We start from the raw sequence: 17,040 nt of genomic DNA, 5'->3' as shown, positions 1-17,040 counted from the left end.
AGAAGACTCTGCTCCTCTGTCTTAATCTGGGGTCCAGTAATGGAAGTGTCCCAGGGAGAATGAACACGGGGGCACCGAGGCAAGAGAACTGAAGCCATGTTTTTATTATTTCTTACCCCAATCCACTGGCCCAAACCATGATAGACTATGTCACCGCATTCATTTAACTATAAGTATGTTTTACAACCATTACATTTTAAAGTGGGGTTACTGAGAGGTTACCTGGCTGGGTGTCAGAGGTGTGCGTGTCATTAGGCCAGCTTTAAATATTCCAGGTGAAAAATCTGCAGCCTTTCCTTTATGGGGCAGGAATTTGGGGCCATCATTGCTCCTGAGGACAGAGACGACTCCAAGTTGTGCTTGGAGGAGACCGTAGGCCTCGTTTACAGGCATCCCCTCAGGCAACTCCTGGCAAAGGTAGAGGGGCCTTTTCTTATGGCCGGGTCCTGGTCAGCCTGTTCAGCTTGCTTTAGAGTCACTCCCGTCTCCAGGGCACGTGGTCAGCCAGATCGGCCACCTCTGGTAGGTCTCAGGACAATTATCCATGTCTTACAAGTAAGGAATCTGAGGTTCAAACAGAGTGAGTGGTGAGGCCACAACTGACTTCTTACAACAAAAGCCCACGCTTACCCTACTACATCACACTGCTCCCCACTTTCTACTTTAAATATCCTGTTTTTATCCAGCTCAGCCACTAAAACCCAACTGACATTGGTCAGACCTATTGGAGGAAACGGGTGAAAGGACTTCCGAGGGGGGGGCACTTAGCAGCATTCTGGGGCTGAAGCTGGGTGTGGGATGCACTTGCTGGAGCCACTTGGAGGAAAGAGCCCTGGACTGGAGGTGGGGAGCCTGGGGCTGGTCGAGGCTCTGCCCCAACAAACTGCTCTGGGGCTGGGCTTGCCCCTCGCTCCATGAGGAAGCCTGTGACTCCCCGTCCCCCACCAGGTTCATCTTCTTTACAAGCTGATTTCAAAGGACAACTCTGTACTAGTCCTCATCAGTTTTGCTCTTACCCAGGATAGCTATCTTCCAGCCTTCAAAAGAAAGGGAGAGAATACATAAAGCAACAGACCAGCAACAGACAGGGCTTCCTCTTGCTTCCCCTGCCCCTTAGCACCCGCCCAAGCAGTCAGGACACCCAGCAAGCATGCCGCCTGAGCCTCACTGCCTGTCCCTCTTCTCTCCGGGAGCGGGAGGGCTGACTCTAATTGTACAGAACGGCCATGACTACTGGCCAGCCCCTCCCCACAGGGACCCCTCCCCTTCAAATGTGTTTGGCGTTGAAGGGCCCTAGCTGGCTGTGTGTGCGGTCCAGGCAGTACACTCAAGACAACCATTTTCATCATGGCCTACAGGATCAGCTTTGTTAGAAGGCCAAAAGAACTCTGATTTCATTTTATAAAGTTAAAGTCATTACACAGGAATGCTTGGGAAACAGGTCAGCAGACCAATCTGAGGATTTTCCCATATGCCACCTCAGCAACTAGCCATGGCAGTCGCTGCCTCTTAGCTGCCGCCACCTCATTTCCCAGTGGGGAGCTGGGACAGGGGATGGCCTTCCCATCTCCCTCAGGGCACTGTGGCCAGGGACTGGCCCAATTACAGACGGTCTCAAGAATGAAGCAGGAAGCCATGGGGTGTTCCTGAGACCTCCAATGCAAAAGTGGCATTTGTGGACACTGGTCCTGAGGAGGCACATAAATGAACCAAAGTAGAGGGAAATGGGCAAACATGAGACACTGGAGAAAGAAGAGAACAATCCTTCAAGCTAAAAATACACAGGGATGTGTTATTTTAGTCTATTTGGCCTCATTTTTCCACAGTGTTGTCTGACATGCTGCCTAGAGACACACTGACAGACTTCAGGAGTAATGAATGACACGGGTATCTTTAAGTGCTACAAGGCCCTTGTGCTTTCCTCTGTGGAATCTTAGACAACATGGCTAAATCACTTTATGCCATAAAACTTTCCTCTTCAGGTCTTGCAATTTTATTTACAATTCTGTAACACACACACACTTGCTACCTTTTAATATAAAAAGTATATATATTCATTTTAAAAAGTTAAAATATAAAAGTACACAAAATAAAAAGAGTGACTTTAAACTTTCCTCTTCAAGGGGAGGCACAGACATCAACCTCGTGAAAGGTCAGGACTCGTGGCCCAGGTGCGGGGTCACAGGAGTTGGGTTCTTCAGAGACTTTCGGAACTTGCTCTGAAGGAAAACCCTCGGCACACACAGGCCTTCTTTTTTATTCACCGTCTCGCGAAACACATACTCGTTCACCTCTTCTTCGTAACCTGTGTCCATAAAGAGCCGTGCCAGGAATTCTAGAAGACAAGCAGATCAACAGCGCTCGCAGTCTGGACTCCACTGCACCACTGAGCAGTGGTGAGGGGGGCGGGAGGCTGAGACAGGGCGTCCTTAATGGAAGGAGAACCTCAACACTAAAAGGTAAAGAAGGTCTTGTTCTGGAAACTTAACAAACTCCTACTTCTCCCTGTCAAACAAAAACTCCCAAATAAACAATAAGCAAAAAAGTTTAAGAACAACCTGGAGTACACCCTCCTTGCCCTACTGTGATTCCCCAAGGATAAGAGTCTGAGTAAAAAGAAACACAATTCCAGACTGGCTGTACTCATGCAAAGTGCGTGTGCGCTCAATTTGTTTACATCAAGCACCTCATCTACGCTAACATGAAGGAGGAAAATCAGTGACCAAAGTGGGGAGAAAAAAAATCATCTGATGGTGACATACCCTAAGGAAAAGTTAATCCAAGTAATACATCACTACACATTAAGTGAAACAAACAGAATGGCTACGTAGCAAAAACAAAGACTCTTATCGAGGGCATTACTCCAAAGAACGTGCTCTAAAGCACTTTGAAGATATTGCATCTTCTCAATTATTTATAATTGGTTTAATCAGATTTCATGAATCCAAAACATTAAAACAAATTTTTAATTTTCACCATACATTTTTAATGGTTTTATAGTTTTAATGGTAATCATTCATTTTTAGCTTTATTTTTAAGAGAATATTTCACTTCAAGAAATACAAATGTTGTAAAAATTAGAGCTTAAGTAGGTAATTATCTTATGGTTCAGATTAGAGGCATACCTCTGAGATATTGTGGGTTCGGTTCCAGACCACCACAATAAAGGCAAATATTGCAATAAAGTGAGCCACACGAATTTTCTGGTTTCTCAGTGCATATTAAAGTTATGTTTAAACTACACTGTAGTCTATTAAGTGTGCAGTAGCACTGTGTCTAAAAAAACAATGTGCACACCTTAATTAAAAAATACTCTATTGCTAAAAATTGCTAACCATCATCTGAGGCTGAAGCGAGTCTTAATAGTAACATCAAAGATCACTGATCATAGATCACCATAGGAAATATAATAATTTATAATAGTTCGAAATATTGCGAGAATTACCAAAATCTGATATAGAGGCATGAAGTGAGCAAATGCTGTGGGAAAAATGGTGCCAAAAGACTTGTTCGACACAGGGTTGTCAGAAACATCCCATTTACGAAAAATGCAATATCCACGTACCACAATAAAACGAGGCATGCCTGTATTTAACAGGCTTAAAACTAACGTTCAAAATACCTAGAAGACTAAAATCATGTTTGGTGTTTGGATGGTTTTCTTATCAAAAATGACCTTTTAAAGACCCCTCTATAGCAAATTTGTGTAAAAAGTTTCAATCACTTTTTTCCTTAAAGATTTTTCTTGATGTGGACCATTTTTGAAATCTTTATTGAATTTATTACAATATTGCTTGTTTTTTGTTTTTATGTTTTGGCCTTGAGGCATGTGGGGTCTTAGCTCCCCAACCAGGGCTCGAACCTGCACCCTCTGCATTGGAAGGTAACCACTGGACCGCCAGGGAAGTCCCTCAACCACTTTTATAGAAAAAGGTTTCTTACCTTTGTGAGACTCAAGTAATCTCAAGGCACTACCCTGTCCTATTTGCTTTATTCCTGAGTGAACGAAGTGAAGATTCTGGTTTGCTCTCCCCCCTTTCCAGCGCAGCTCCTGGTGTCACCCACATGGCGGCGCATCAGAGCCTGTCCACTGATCCGGCTCACTAACTGGACACCGTCACCAGAGGCAGCCTGTGAGCTCACAGCCGGGGCTGGTAAGTGGTGCGCGTGAGCGGGCTTGTTCTGGGACCTTGTGCTTGTGAGGGGGGTACAGTCACCTCCACTCCAACTGGTACCACAGTGACAATGCAATCAAGGAAACAGCAGTCAAGACAGATTCCAGCAATCTTACCATCAGTGAAAAAATACGATCTGGTTCCATCTTGTCTAACATAAAAGTTTTCTGCAAGTTTGCTGCCGGCTTTAAACCTAAGCATGGCATGATCATACAGCCCATAGTCGCGAAACAAGACACTTTTGCCTGGTTTTAATACCTACGAAACAAAACAGGCTGCAAGTAATTCAGGGACCCAGTCAAACAGAGCTTACTATAAAATAAAACCTGATTTATTTAGGGATTAAAATAACTTGCATTTGTGACAGTTATGAAAGGGGCCAGACTGCAATACCCGTACTATGAAGGAAAAGGGCCTGATAAGCAAAGGTGTGCTAAGGCTTGGCAGTGTCCTGTGCACTGGGGGGGGGGGGGGTACTTCCTGAGCACTAATGAGACACTGTGGAAGGTCCAGTGTCACACAATTAAAGTGTTAAAGACATCAGAAGAAACAATCATACCCTCACTAAAGCACGTTCTCCCACCATTTTATTAGCCATCTCCTAATCCATGACCCTGCAGTCAAATTGTTTCTTGAAAAAAATACTATGTCATTTTCACTTTTTACTGATTTTTTGGCCTTCCTCATCCTGAGTCTCAGCTCTGGTCTCCCACGCTACAATTCTGTATGGCTTGCCCACCACGCTAACAGTGGACGGCCCTCTATAGCTTGACATTTTCTCACTGGGTCTTCATACAATTCTGGGAGGAAGGAAGGAAGGAGTGTGATTATCCTCTGTGAGACAAGGAAACTGGTAGCAGAAGAGGGAAGTGATTTGCCCACGATCATACAACAGCTACTAAGGAGGGGAGGCAGGACCCAAGCTGGGGTAAAAGGCATCACACTGCAGGATCAGGGACGTTTGTTAGCCCTGGGCGGAGTAGGGGCAGGGGGTGTCATTCCAGTTCTGTCCTCACTACTGACAAGAGAGGCTGTGAGGGAAGGGGTGACTTGAGTATTCTTCCCACACTGCTGCACTTCTTGATTTGAGGCGAAGCATCCTCACGCTAGTGCAGTGTGTAGAGAAGGGACCAGTGTCAGGCTCCGGTGGGAGTCCCTCACTACAGCCTTTCAGAAATAGCTGTCACAGAGCAGATGTCTCAAAAATTGGAAGGTAAAATCCGCCGGGAGTGGTATAACTGCCCCTCTCTTACACAGCAAATAGCCATATGCTCTTCAGAATGAAAAGAAAGTGGTACTCGCTGTGACACTTGCTTTTTATGTGGGGATCCTTTCAAACTGCGTAACGTTACCCAATAAGAGTGGACTTCAAAAGGGGGCATTGATTTTATTAAATATATTCTGCCCCATCACATCAACAAGACGATTTTTAAGACATGACATGTAGCACTTATTACAGTAGATTTTTGATGTAATTTGATGTGTTTCCTCCTCCTGAACAGAATAGGACAGATTGCCCATAATACCTCAAAGTGTGCTGCAGGTTTTCTCATTTAGCAAATTCTTTTTTTTTTTTTTTTTTTGGCCACGACCCATGGCTTGTGGGATCTTAGTTCCCCAACCAGGGAGCGAACCCGCGCCCTCGGCACTGAAAGCATGGGGTCCTAACCACTGGACTGCCAGGGAATTCCGTCATTTAGCGAATTCTTATCAACACTAGCATGCATTTAAAATATTGTCAGTAAAGTGCCTCTTCGATAAAAACATTCATACCTTTGTCAGAAATGCTAAATTTTAAAGTGTGAATAATTGAGAAGGAAAAGGTCTGAAAATGTTAGTCTGTTTGAGAAAGAAACCATTCTTAATTTCAGAGGGAAGGAAAGGCTGCATGGGACCCTTGCTCAGGAGTTTGGGAAATCCTGGTCCATATCCCAGCTCTTCTGTTAACTGGCTGAATGACCGTGGACAACATTTCATCCCTCTGAATGTATTTTCTCGTCCATAAGACAGTAATTATGGTATAACACCTCCTTTGATGGCGGGGCTGTGCAGCCAGCGGCTTTCCTCACCCTCCCAACAGCTCCAGGAAGAAAGCAGGCGAGGTCGACCAGACCCACTCCACATTGAGTGAGGCTCAGAGTACAGGTGACTAGCCTGGGCTTTCAAGGCAAGTCAGTGGCACAGGGAAGACCAAAATCTCATCTTCTGATGACAAATTTGGTCTATTTTTATTTTACCATTCTATTCCAAAACTGAGGGAATTCAACTTTAAGGCTGCCTTTAAGTGTAAAATTATGTGGCTTTAAAATTTCTCAGGTGTTAACATCCTAGAGTAATTATCTCTACCGTACAACAGCGTACAATCTCTTACAACAGCTTATTACTGTAGCTGATCAAGCGTGCCTGGTTGTCAGAGGCTGAGAGCTCGCTTCTTCCAGTAATTTCCTGATGAAGCATATGGTCTCAAATTAATGAACCAGTGACTGACTATGCATGACAGCATGACAATGTTGCCGTGAACTCATTCTAGGTCAGTTGAAAAAGGATTTCTATTGGCGGGTAAAAACAGGAAGACTGCTGAAATGGAATTTGTTACTATAAGAAAGGGGCCAGGTATGGACTGGGACAGCTCAAGTTAACTTTTCTTTTAATATAACACTTCATTATATACTAAAATATAGATAACATGCTGTATGCTTCCATTTAAGTAAAGAATAGGCATATCCTCATTAATACCCGGCTCTGTCAGACTTAACTTTATTAATCTAATGGTGTCTCATTATGGTTTTACTTTCCATTTCCTGGGTTATTGAGGTTATCTTTTCATATGTTAACTATTTGTGTGTTCTCTTCTATAAAATGACTGTTTGCTCATTTTTCTATTGTCATTCTTACTGTTACTCAGGAATTCCTTATACATTCTGGATATTAAGAGACCAGGGATCGAAGCCATGCCCCCTGCGGTGGAAGCTCGGACTCTTAACCACTAGGCCGCCAAGGAAGTCCCTCAGTTGAGTAGATTTTAAGTTACTTTTCCCACCTTGTCTTTTCAGTTTCTTTGTATTATATTGTCTTTTGAAGAACAGAAACTCTTAATTTTTTTTACCATCATCTTTATGCATAGAATGTTTCTGAATCTTTGAGAAAATTTTCCCTACTCTGAAGTCAAAGATTTTCTCCTATGTTTTCTTCGGAAAGGTTTAAACTTTTGTCTTTTCCATTTGTCTTTAAATCCACCTGGAATGACTTTTGTATAGGATGTGAAGTAGGAATACAATTTTTGTTTTTCTCTCACGTGGACTACCAACAGTCCCAGAATCATTTGCTGAGCAGTCCTTTTCCCAGTGATCTTCAATGTCACCTCTATCAACTATCAAATTTCCATATATATATGGATCTGCTTTTAAGCTATCACATTCCATTCGTCAATTTGTCTGTCCCTCTGCCAATACCATTGTGTCTTAATAATTGTAGTCGTAACAAGCCTTTATAGCTGGTAGGGTATAAATCTCCCCATCGCCTTCTTCTTCAAGAGTGTTTTGACTCTTTTGTTCCTTCATGTAAATTTAAAATCAGCTGTCAATTTCCTCAAAAAAAAAATGTCTACCAAAACACTCAAAATCAAACAAAGAAGTAAAACAAAACACGTAACATGAAGTGGAAAAGTAAGATTGCACAATGCATGTTACTCTTTTTTAAGTGTACAGTTCTGTGGCACTGAGCACACTCATCTTACACTTATGTAATTCTGTTACTATTTTCTCATTAGACAATCATATTATCTGCAAATAATGGGTTCTGTTTCTTTCTCATTCTAAAACCCTTTATTCCTTCTTCTGGTCTTTTCCAGCTGACTAGGACCTCCAGTATAATGATGGATAGAACACTGACAGTGGGCACTCTCGTCCCCAGCAAAGTTCCAGACACTCCTTACTCTGCCCCTATTACCTCCTACTCCTTCCTAATCCCCAAAACCCTCCATCAGTGAAATCACTGGTATCCTGAATGTTCCCTTCACATTCTTGTGCTAACAAAAACCTGACTGTCCCGAGGACACAGTTTTCCCTGCAACCTCTCAAGTCAGGCTGTGCTTTCTCCCATGGTCCTTGTATCACTGGGCGTGGGAATGGGGCTGGGGTCCTCCTTGCCCCACTGCTACTTTCTGTGCATTCCCCTTTCTCCTCCCCAAGCTTCAGGTCTGAATCTCCTGTCATCAGATCATATCACCCACTATCCCTTATTGTTAGTCACCTATTGGTTCCAGGGTCATTTCCCACCATTTCATGATGAATGCATCTTCTGGTTTATGCTTTTATCCTCATACTACTCCATTCTTAATCCCCATCAGTTTCAACATGCACATGGATTATGCTTCCAAATATGCTGGCCTCAATGATTTGAGCTTCTCTCTTCCAAAGATCTCATCCGCCACCCTACCTTAATCACTCGCTCCCACAGTAATGTCCTAAGGTCTTGTCAACACTGTAAAGTATAACCCCTTCGTACTCTCAATGTCACACAAGTCACTCTCCAACCACCCCCTCCACCATTTTTCCAGCTCTTTCTCTAATTCCCCATCTTTCATAAACCTTCACCTTCAACTGAGTCATCAAATCAGGGATCCTCCCATCGGTCCCCTCTTCCCTCTTTACCCGGCTTAAGTCCCATGCCCATCTGTGGATTTACGCTGGGTTCTCATCTGTTCATATGCCAGGGCAGGGAAAGGAGAGGTAAGGAGGAAAAAACCTTACAAAACCTCACAAGCAGAGGGCTAAAACCAATGCCGCAATATCTGAATTTTTTTAAAAATTGTTTTCAGTGAGAATAGTTATTCCCTAACAGGTTTCCAGCATTTGAAATTTCTACCTCACTACTCTTTTCAAACATCACGAACCAGGGTTAAATTTTAATGTACAGCTCTACATATACAGAGGTTCTCAATTAATGTCCACTTCCTCAGCTTGCTGGACACTTTCCACTCTCTCTGTAAACTGATGGAAGCCACGACCCCTTGAGCAGGTGAGGCTCCCAGGCTCTCTAGATCATGCGCCATTACACTCCAGGGCCTCCCGGGGAGCTGGTGCTCCCATCAGTCACTGGTGTTCATTCCCAAGCTTGCTTGTGCTGTTGTTCTGAGATTTATCATTATATACGAGCATATAAACAATGCAATACAAACGTGAACAGAAGGCAGTTTTATTTCCTATGAAAAGTATGTTGAATACTTTGGAAAGACTTGTTAAACAAGCACTGAACAAACTTCTGTTTAATTAAGCATGGGAGAATCAACTATGAAAGTCTGGGTAAAAATATAAAAGAATCTGCCCTCATATTACTTTTCAATTGTTTTTAAGTTCTTGCTGTAAAAAAACCAAAACTCTATTACATGTGTGATTTATGTAAGATAAATGGCCCCATACTCAAAAGAAAAGGCCTTGGCTCTACATGAAAAGAATGATAAGTGAGTATTAACATATTTTAACTTCTAATAAAATGTCTACGGTAAGAAGGTACCATTTTAAAAAATCATTTCTTGACTTAGTTGATTTTAAGTTAATCAACATGGTTACCCACTGTTTGTACAACTAAGAGAGCCTCTATTGTAGTTTACAAAGCACCTCGAACCTGATCTTACCTGCATCTCACAATAACCCCAAGAGTGAAAGACACCCTCATTTTACAGACAAGAAAACTGAGGCCCAGAGAAGAACAAAAAGGTGGCCTGTTTTGAGTCACATGACTTAGGAGTGATGCTTTACACCCTGAGTGCTGCAGCAGCCTCCTGGCGGCCACAGCAGCTTGGGTTCTCCCCAGTCTAACAACAATGATGGGAGTAACAACAATGACGACCACAGCTGACTTTTAAAGAGCACTCACCATTTCTAGGCACTGCACTAAGCACTTAAAACACATCTCATGTAATCTCCCCCAAATCCTAAGATCTAGGAACTATTATCTCAACATTCCACAGGTAACGAAATGAAGGCTCAGAAAGGTAAAGGAAGTGGCCTACATTAGGGGAGCCAGATTTGATTCTAGGCACCCTGACTCCAGACTGTGTGCTCTTGTGCACTGAACTATGCTTCCTCTCACTTTACAGCAAGACTCTGCAGAGCCTAGGCAGCTGCAAAATCAGCCCTGCTCCAAGGCTGGCCAAGCTCTGAAGGGCAGCGATGGCCACCAGGCAAATGAGAATTTAGGGTGGATGTTTTATGCAGGAGAACTTTCTTCCCTACACTGACTACACAGCCCACCTCGTGAGAACGGGGAGACTCTGTCAATCGAGACAGCACGTGAGCCTCAGAGGGAAGGTCAGTGAAAAGATCAGGACATCTAACCCTCAAGTGCAGGTTCCCAATCACTAACCTTGTAAATGTTTTGTAGGACGAGGCGCATTTTATCAGGGTGAACCGCAGAGAGCACAAATATCAACATGACAACATCCACAGACTCTGGGGGCATGTGTTCCAGAAGGTCATCTTTAGTCAGATCACACTGGAATACCTTGCATCTTTCTGTGTCATATAAAGGATTTTGCTAGAGAGGAGAAAAACACAAAATAATTTTAACACCACATCCATGTTGATACATAGAGAAAAACACAGCATCAAAAGGAGATCCTATTTCTACGTGTACACTGCTGCACGGAAATCAATGATCACTTTGTAACTGGGTAAAATAGTAATGAACCATTTGCACATGCACATGAAAGCATGTAGTGTTCATTACTGCTACAACAGACAAGATTTCATTTTAACAAATCATTTTTTTCCTTTTAAAAAATTTTATTTTATATTGGCGTATACTTGATTAACAATGTTGTGTTAGTTTCAGGTGTACAGCAGAGTGATTCAGTTATACATATACATGTACCAATTCTTTTTCAAATTCTTTTCCCATTTAGGTTATTACAGAGTATTGAACAGAGCTCCCTGTGCTATACAGCAGGTCCTTGGTGGTTACCTGTTTTAAATATATTAACCAATCATTTTTAACTGAGTACACAGTCTATCACATATTCCAAACTGAGCATTTTATTCTTTTTTATTTTTTTAAATTAATTAATTAATTAATTTATTTATTTATTTATTTTTGGGTGTGTTGGGTCTTCGTTTCTGTGTGAGGGCTTTCTCCAGTTGCAGCGAGTTGGGGCTACTCTTCATCGTGGTGCGCGGGCCTCTCACTGTTGCAGCCTCTCTTGTTGCGGAGCACAGGCTCCAGACACGCAGGCTCAGTAGTTGTGGCTCACGGGCCTAGTTGGTCCGCGGCATGTGGGATCTTCCCAGACCAGGGCTTGAACCCGTGTCCCCTGCATTGACAGGCAGATTCTCAACCACTGCGCCACCAGGGAAGCCCCAAACTGAGCATTTTAGAAGCATGTAACTCCAGAGGGATGATAATCCAAAACCAGCCTCTGCTCCCTTAACCCTATGAAAAGTCCTTCCAACTTCCTTTATTGAGATGCTCCCACAGTTCTTCTGGGTATATTTTCCCTTGATGCAGCAAGCTAATGAAACCTAACTTTTTTTTTTTTTTAACTACAAGTGTGTTCCCAGTACATTTCGGTTGATGGTTTTAACACATGTATAAGAGCATTATGGAAAAAAATATCAAACTTTTCTTTAATGTAAATAAGGACTTTAATAAATAGAGAGATGGGGCTTCCCTGGTGGTGCAGTGGTTGAGAGTCCGCCTGCCGATGCAGGAGACATGGGTTCGTGCCCTGGTCCGGGAAGATCCCTCATGCTGCAGAGCAGCTGGGCCTATGAGCCGTGGCCGCTGAGCTTGCGTGTCTGGAGCCTGTGCTCCACAACAGGAGAGGCCACAACAGTGAGAGGCCCGCATACCGAAAAAAAAAGCTAAGAGAATTCAGCACCACCAAACCAGCTCTACAACAAATGCTAAAGGAACTTCTCTAAGTGGGAAACACAAGAGAAGAAAAAGACCTAAAAAACAAACCAATAACAATTAAGAAAATGGTAAAGGAACATATATATCGATAATTACCTTAAACGTGAATGGATTAAATGCTCCAACCAAAAGACACAGGCTCGCTGAATGGATACAAAAACAAGACCTATATATATGCTGTCTACAAGAGACCCACTTGAGACCTAGGGACACATATAGACTGAAAGTGAGGGGATGGAAAAAGATATTCCATGCAAATGGAAACCAAAAGAAAGCTGGAGTAGCAATTCTCATATCAGATAAAATAGACTTTAAAATAAAGAATGTTAAATAAAGAGACAAGGAAGGACACTACATAATGATCAAGGGATCAATCCAAGAAGAAGATATAACAATTATAAATATATATGCGCCCAACATAGGAGCACCTCAATACATAAGGCAACTGCTAACAGCTATAAAAGAGGAAATCGACAGTAACACAATAATAGTGGGGGACTTTAACACCCCACTTTCACCAATGGACAGATCATCCAAACAGAAAATTAATAAGGAAACACAGGCTTTAAATGACATAACAGACCAGATAGATTTAATTGATATTTATAGGACATTCCATCCAAAAACAGCAGATTACACTTTCTTCTCAAGTGCACATGGAACATTCTCCAGGATAGATCACATCCTGGGTCACAGATCAAGCAGGGGATGTGGGTTGGATCCCTGGTCAGGGAACTCAGATCCCACATGCCGTGGGGCAACTAAGCCCACACACCACAACTACCAAGCCCGAGCACCACAAGTAGAGAGCCCACACACTGGAACTACTGAGCCCGCATGCTCTGGAGCCTGCGCACCACAACCACAGAGAAGCCCGTGCGCTGCAAAGAAGAGCCCTCATGCCACAACTAAGACATGATGCAGCCAAAAATAAATAAATAAATAATTGGAGACAGTACTTTTTGCCCATAAGATTGGGAGATATAAAGAAGACTGATGCCAAATGTTAAGGGCATAGAGGAAAAAATATCTTTATGCTATTGGTGAAATTATAAATCGGTATAATTTTCTGGACGGAAGCTTGGCATTATCTACTTAAATTTCAACATGTATCCTTTCTCCAAGGAATTCTATTCTATTATTCACCACAAAAATAAGTGCACACATGTGTTTTGGGGCATGTGTACAATTTTGATTACATTAACCCTACTTGTAAGAGCAAAAAATTAGAAACAATTCAAAGAATTATCAACAAGGCAATTGTTACAGTATGGCATATCCGTTCTATGGAATACTACAACAGGTAAATGAAATGCAATGGACCTACATGTACTAGGATGAAAAACTCAGCAAGATATAACATAGAGTGAAGAAAGCAGGTTATAGCATAATGTGATGCCACTATTTAAAAAGTCTAATAGATGCTAAAACTGTGAAAGGTTGATGGAAAACTACATATCTGCATGTTGCCAAAGTATCCCCCACATATCTGTTAGTGACAAAAAGAAAATACCTGCGCAACAAAGGAATTAGGTAGTTACTACCTTAACCCAGCGATCAAAACTAGCATCACTTACAGCGAGATTACACTACTGACTCCTGATAGGATGCAATATGAAAGAAACAACATCAGCTGTTAAAGTATTTTTGCCCGAAGTATTTTACCTGATTTAATCTAACTTCTAGTTTACAGGAAATACAGAAACAAGTTAAACAATGATTAAAAGAAACAATCAGGGCTTCCCTGGTGGCGCAGTGGTTGAGAGTCCGCCTGCCAATGCAGGGGACACGGGTTCGTGCCCCGGTCCGGGAAGATCCCACATACCGTGGAGCAGCTGGGCCCGTGAGCCATGGCCGCTGAGCCTGCGCGTCCGGAGCCTGTGCTCCACAACGGGAGAGGCCACAACAGTGAGAGGCCCACGTACCGCAAAAAAAAAAAAAAAAAAGTTAAAAAAAAAAAAAAAGAAACAATCAGACCCAATTTGGCATGTGGTACCTCATTATAGAAAATGGCCTGCTCTCCGAAAATTCAATGTCAGTGGGGAAAAAAGGTCAAGGGGAAGGGCAGGAATGTTTTAGGCTAAGGAGATTTAAGGTACATAATAAAGTGTAAGATGTAGTCCTTAATTAAATATAGCTATTAAAGACACCTGGGACTATCGGGGGAAATCTGAATCCAGACTGGGTATTAATGACATTAGGGAATTACAGTTATTTTTGTCAGACATGATAAGTATATTGTAGTCATGTAGAAAAAGTCCTCATTTTTTTTTGAAGATGTAGGCATACATGTTTAGGAGTGAAGTGTGTCAACGTTTGTAACTTACTTTAAAACAGTTTAGCAAGTCTATAAAGCAAACATAGCAAGATGCTGGCAAGCATTAAATCTGGATACAAGGATAAGGATGTTGTTTGGTGTTTCTTTCTACTTTTCTGAATACTGCTATGTTTCTGTATATATTATACGTGCATGTAAACAGGAAAACCAGGTTCACAGTGATCATAGCTGGTTAGCTTCAGGGAGAGGACTAAAATTGGGCAAATGGGTGTAGAAGGCAGGTCCAACAAGTCTAGGAAAATATAACAAAACACACAGCTGGTGCACCAACCTTGACATATTCAACTGCTCTTGGAGAAAAATCACAGGCATAGGCAAAGATATTCGGATCTTCTAAAAGCGGGAATAAACAGTTCCCAACCCCACAGCCAGCTTCAAGCATGGTCAATTTTTGATCTTCAAACTGAGGAAAGAGAACCCAAAGTTACAGTACACTACATCTACATAATGAAGAAAAAACTAAAAGGTCCAGAACATGAGACAAGGTCTCTGCCCCCATGGAGTAGACAATTAAGTGAATTGATAACCCAAAGCCACTGATACCTCGTCCAACATTGGGCAGTTTGGTGTGGAGAAAACACAGCATAATGGTTAACAGAATTGGCTCTGAGGTTAAACCGCGTGCACTCAAATCTGGACTCCTCCCCTCGCCCCGGGTTCTATCACTGGACAAATCACTTAAACGGCTTTGTGCCTCAATTTCATCAGCAAGTGGGGATAATACTAATGCCAAACTTCACCATGTTATTATAAGGCTTAAGTGACAGAACACATGTAAAGTTCTAGAAAACGGGCATGATAAAGTGTTCACCATTATTATTATTATGAACCTGTCATTGAATCATTAAATCAATGTCATTAAATCAATCAATGTTGATTTAATGTCAATGAATCATTAAATCATTCATCATGAATTTAATATTTACAACTTTCAGATTAGCTTTAAAGAAACAGAAAATGCCCCCTTTTTTTTTAACTTACAAAAAAAGCATATATTTATCTACTTTTCCTTCTCTTGCCATAATACAGAAGCATGATGCTGATGGCCTGATATGTCAGTGTGAAGTGGCTGAAAGCCCCACCAGTCACTGATTTCAAAATTCTGTGACTGGCCTTTGTTAGACAACAGGACTGCAGTTAGAGCGTCTTTTCTCCTCTGTATTATACAGTTCAGCAACTGCTAAAACTACTTGAGACAAACAGTGTATATCTAAGGTACAAAAATTTATGAAGCCTCTGAGAGGTTTCATAAATTATCTCACACTCCCCCTGGGAATGCAATAAAACACCCCCTCTTCTACACATTCTAAATGAAGAACAGCTCAAATAAGGTGTAATATTAGTTTACCTCTCTACATGATCTGAGCTCCTCAAACTCTCTGGTGGTCCAGTGTCTATCTTTGAAGAAATTAGTGCTATGTCTTTTGTAAAAACGGTCCCAGTTCTTCTGAGCCTCTTTTTCCAGTTTTTGCTGTTTAAAATCAGACACTAAAGCTTGGTCTCTTGTCAGTTTCTCCTCTTCTTCAGAGCTGAGAATCCTTGCCTGAAGCCCTTTCCTTTGCAAAGCAGCCATCTCCTAAGTTGATGGTAATATATTTAACACTGCTGGAGATTCTCCATTCCTGAACAACCTGAGGAATTCAAGCGGATACTGCAAACACAGGCAGGGTTTTCTCAGATGTGGTCCCTCAGGTTGGGTCCAAGCCTCAGGCAGCATCGGGTGTTTCGCAGGGAAAAGAATGAGACTCCGGTTGGGGGGTTCTAGAACAGTTTTTTAAAGATGCTGAGTTAGTGGTCCTACAACAGTTCTTTCACCTAACAGTTCAACTCAGCAAACATTTACTAGGTGCTGACCTTACACAAATCCCTGCCCTGCTACAGAATCGTTCACAATGACCAAGACACAGCCCCTGCCTTCAGAGGGCTGACATTCAGCGGCCAGAGCTCTCACGCACAGAACTGTAATTCAAACCAGAGTAAGTTAACTAATACAAAAAATCGCTCTGGTTTAGAAAAAGGTCACTGCCGAGAACTGACTGAGAAACCTTGGGTTCATCAACGTTGGGTGTCCGTGAGAGGGGTGTCTTACAAACAACCAAAACGGCTGCACGAACTGGAAGCGGGTGGTCAATTCACAGACAGAAGGAGGGTCACCGTTTCCAAGGACCGGAGACTCAGTGTTTTTCGGGGAAAACAGAGATAAGCCCGGGTGGCCTGAGACTCTGAGCCTTATGAACCAGAGGGGGCGTCACTTCCCAGGGACTAAGGGCCTCGCGTCGCCGTCGGCACGCGAAGGGGAGGAAGAGACTCAGAGACGCGTGGCGTGGGGTCCCCAGGATACACGGGATAACCCGGGCCGCCCGGCCGCGAGGGCCTGAGAGGACGGCGTGAACCTAGTCCCTCGCGCGCTGGGACCCCGTCATCAGTTCCTAGGTTCACCTGGAGGGTGGGGCCGGGCTCGCTGAGCCCTCAGCTAGGCCAGCCTCGGAAGTAAAATTTGGGAGCCACAGCGGAAGAACCCTTCGACTGGACAACCGCCCGTGAAGGCTTCGAATCGGGTTTCTCAGGCGGAGTCCTTCTGACCTGGCACCGCCCCCGCAATTTCCGCTCCGGGCC

At 42.9% G+C, this 17,040-nt stretch overlaps 1 protein-coding gene across 2 annotated transcripts; it reads right to left on the bottom strand.

The window, feature by feature from the left end:
* Positions 1-1,651: 1,651 nt before the first annotated feature.
* Positions 1,652-17,012, bottom strand: METTL6 (methyltransferase 6, tRNA N3-cytidine). Of its 2 annotated transcripts, none has more exons than XM_082625410.1 (6): positions 16,864-17,012; positions 15,773-16,185; positions 14,696-14,827; positions 10,542-10,712; positions 4,292-4,433; positions 1,652-2,335 (listed from the first exon to the last, which is right to left on the bottom strand). In XM_082625410.1, exons 2-6 carry the CDS (start codon positions 15,995-15,997, stop codon positions 2,154-2,156), a joined length of 852 nt encoding a protein of 283 aa, XP_082481536.1. In that variant the 5' UTR covers positions 15,998-16,185; positions 16,864-17,012; the 3' UTR covers positions 1,652-2,153. The 2 variants fall into 2 exon arrangements, with proteins under 2 accessions (XP_082481536.1, XP_082481537.1); XM_082625411.1 differs by lacking the exon at positions 16,864-17,012 and adding an exon at positions 16,514-16,855.
* Between the last annotated feature and the right edge of the window lie 28 nt (positions 17,013-17,040).

This window comes from Mesoplodon mirus, assembly GCF_964341445.2.
Source record: "Mesoplodon mirus genome assembly, chromosome: 6".
In the NCBI taxonomy this organism is placed as follows: domain Eukaryota; kingdom Metazoa; phylum Chordata; class Mammalia; order Artiodactyla; family Ziphiidae; genus Mesoplodon; species Mesoplodon mirus.
Note: the sequence above shows the minus strand (reverse complement) of the source record. Positions and strands in the feature narration are given on the sequence as shown.

Bases quoted from the DNA above. Each gene is read 5' to 3' on its own strand.
- METTL6 (XM_082625410.1), bottom strand. From the start codon at position 15,997: ATGGCTGCTTTGCAAAGGAAAGGGCTTCAGGCAAGGATTCTCAGCTCT. The intron at 10,713-14,695 runs GTTGGTGCACCA...TCTCCTCTCTAG, and splicing joins GAGCAGTTGAATATGTCAAG to CAAAATCCTTTATATGACAC. The intron at 2,336-4,291 runs GTAAGATTGCTG...CTTGTCTTCTAG, and splicing joins ATCGTATTTTTTCACTGATG to AATTCCTGGCACGGCTCTTT.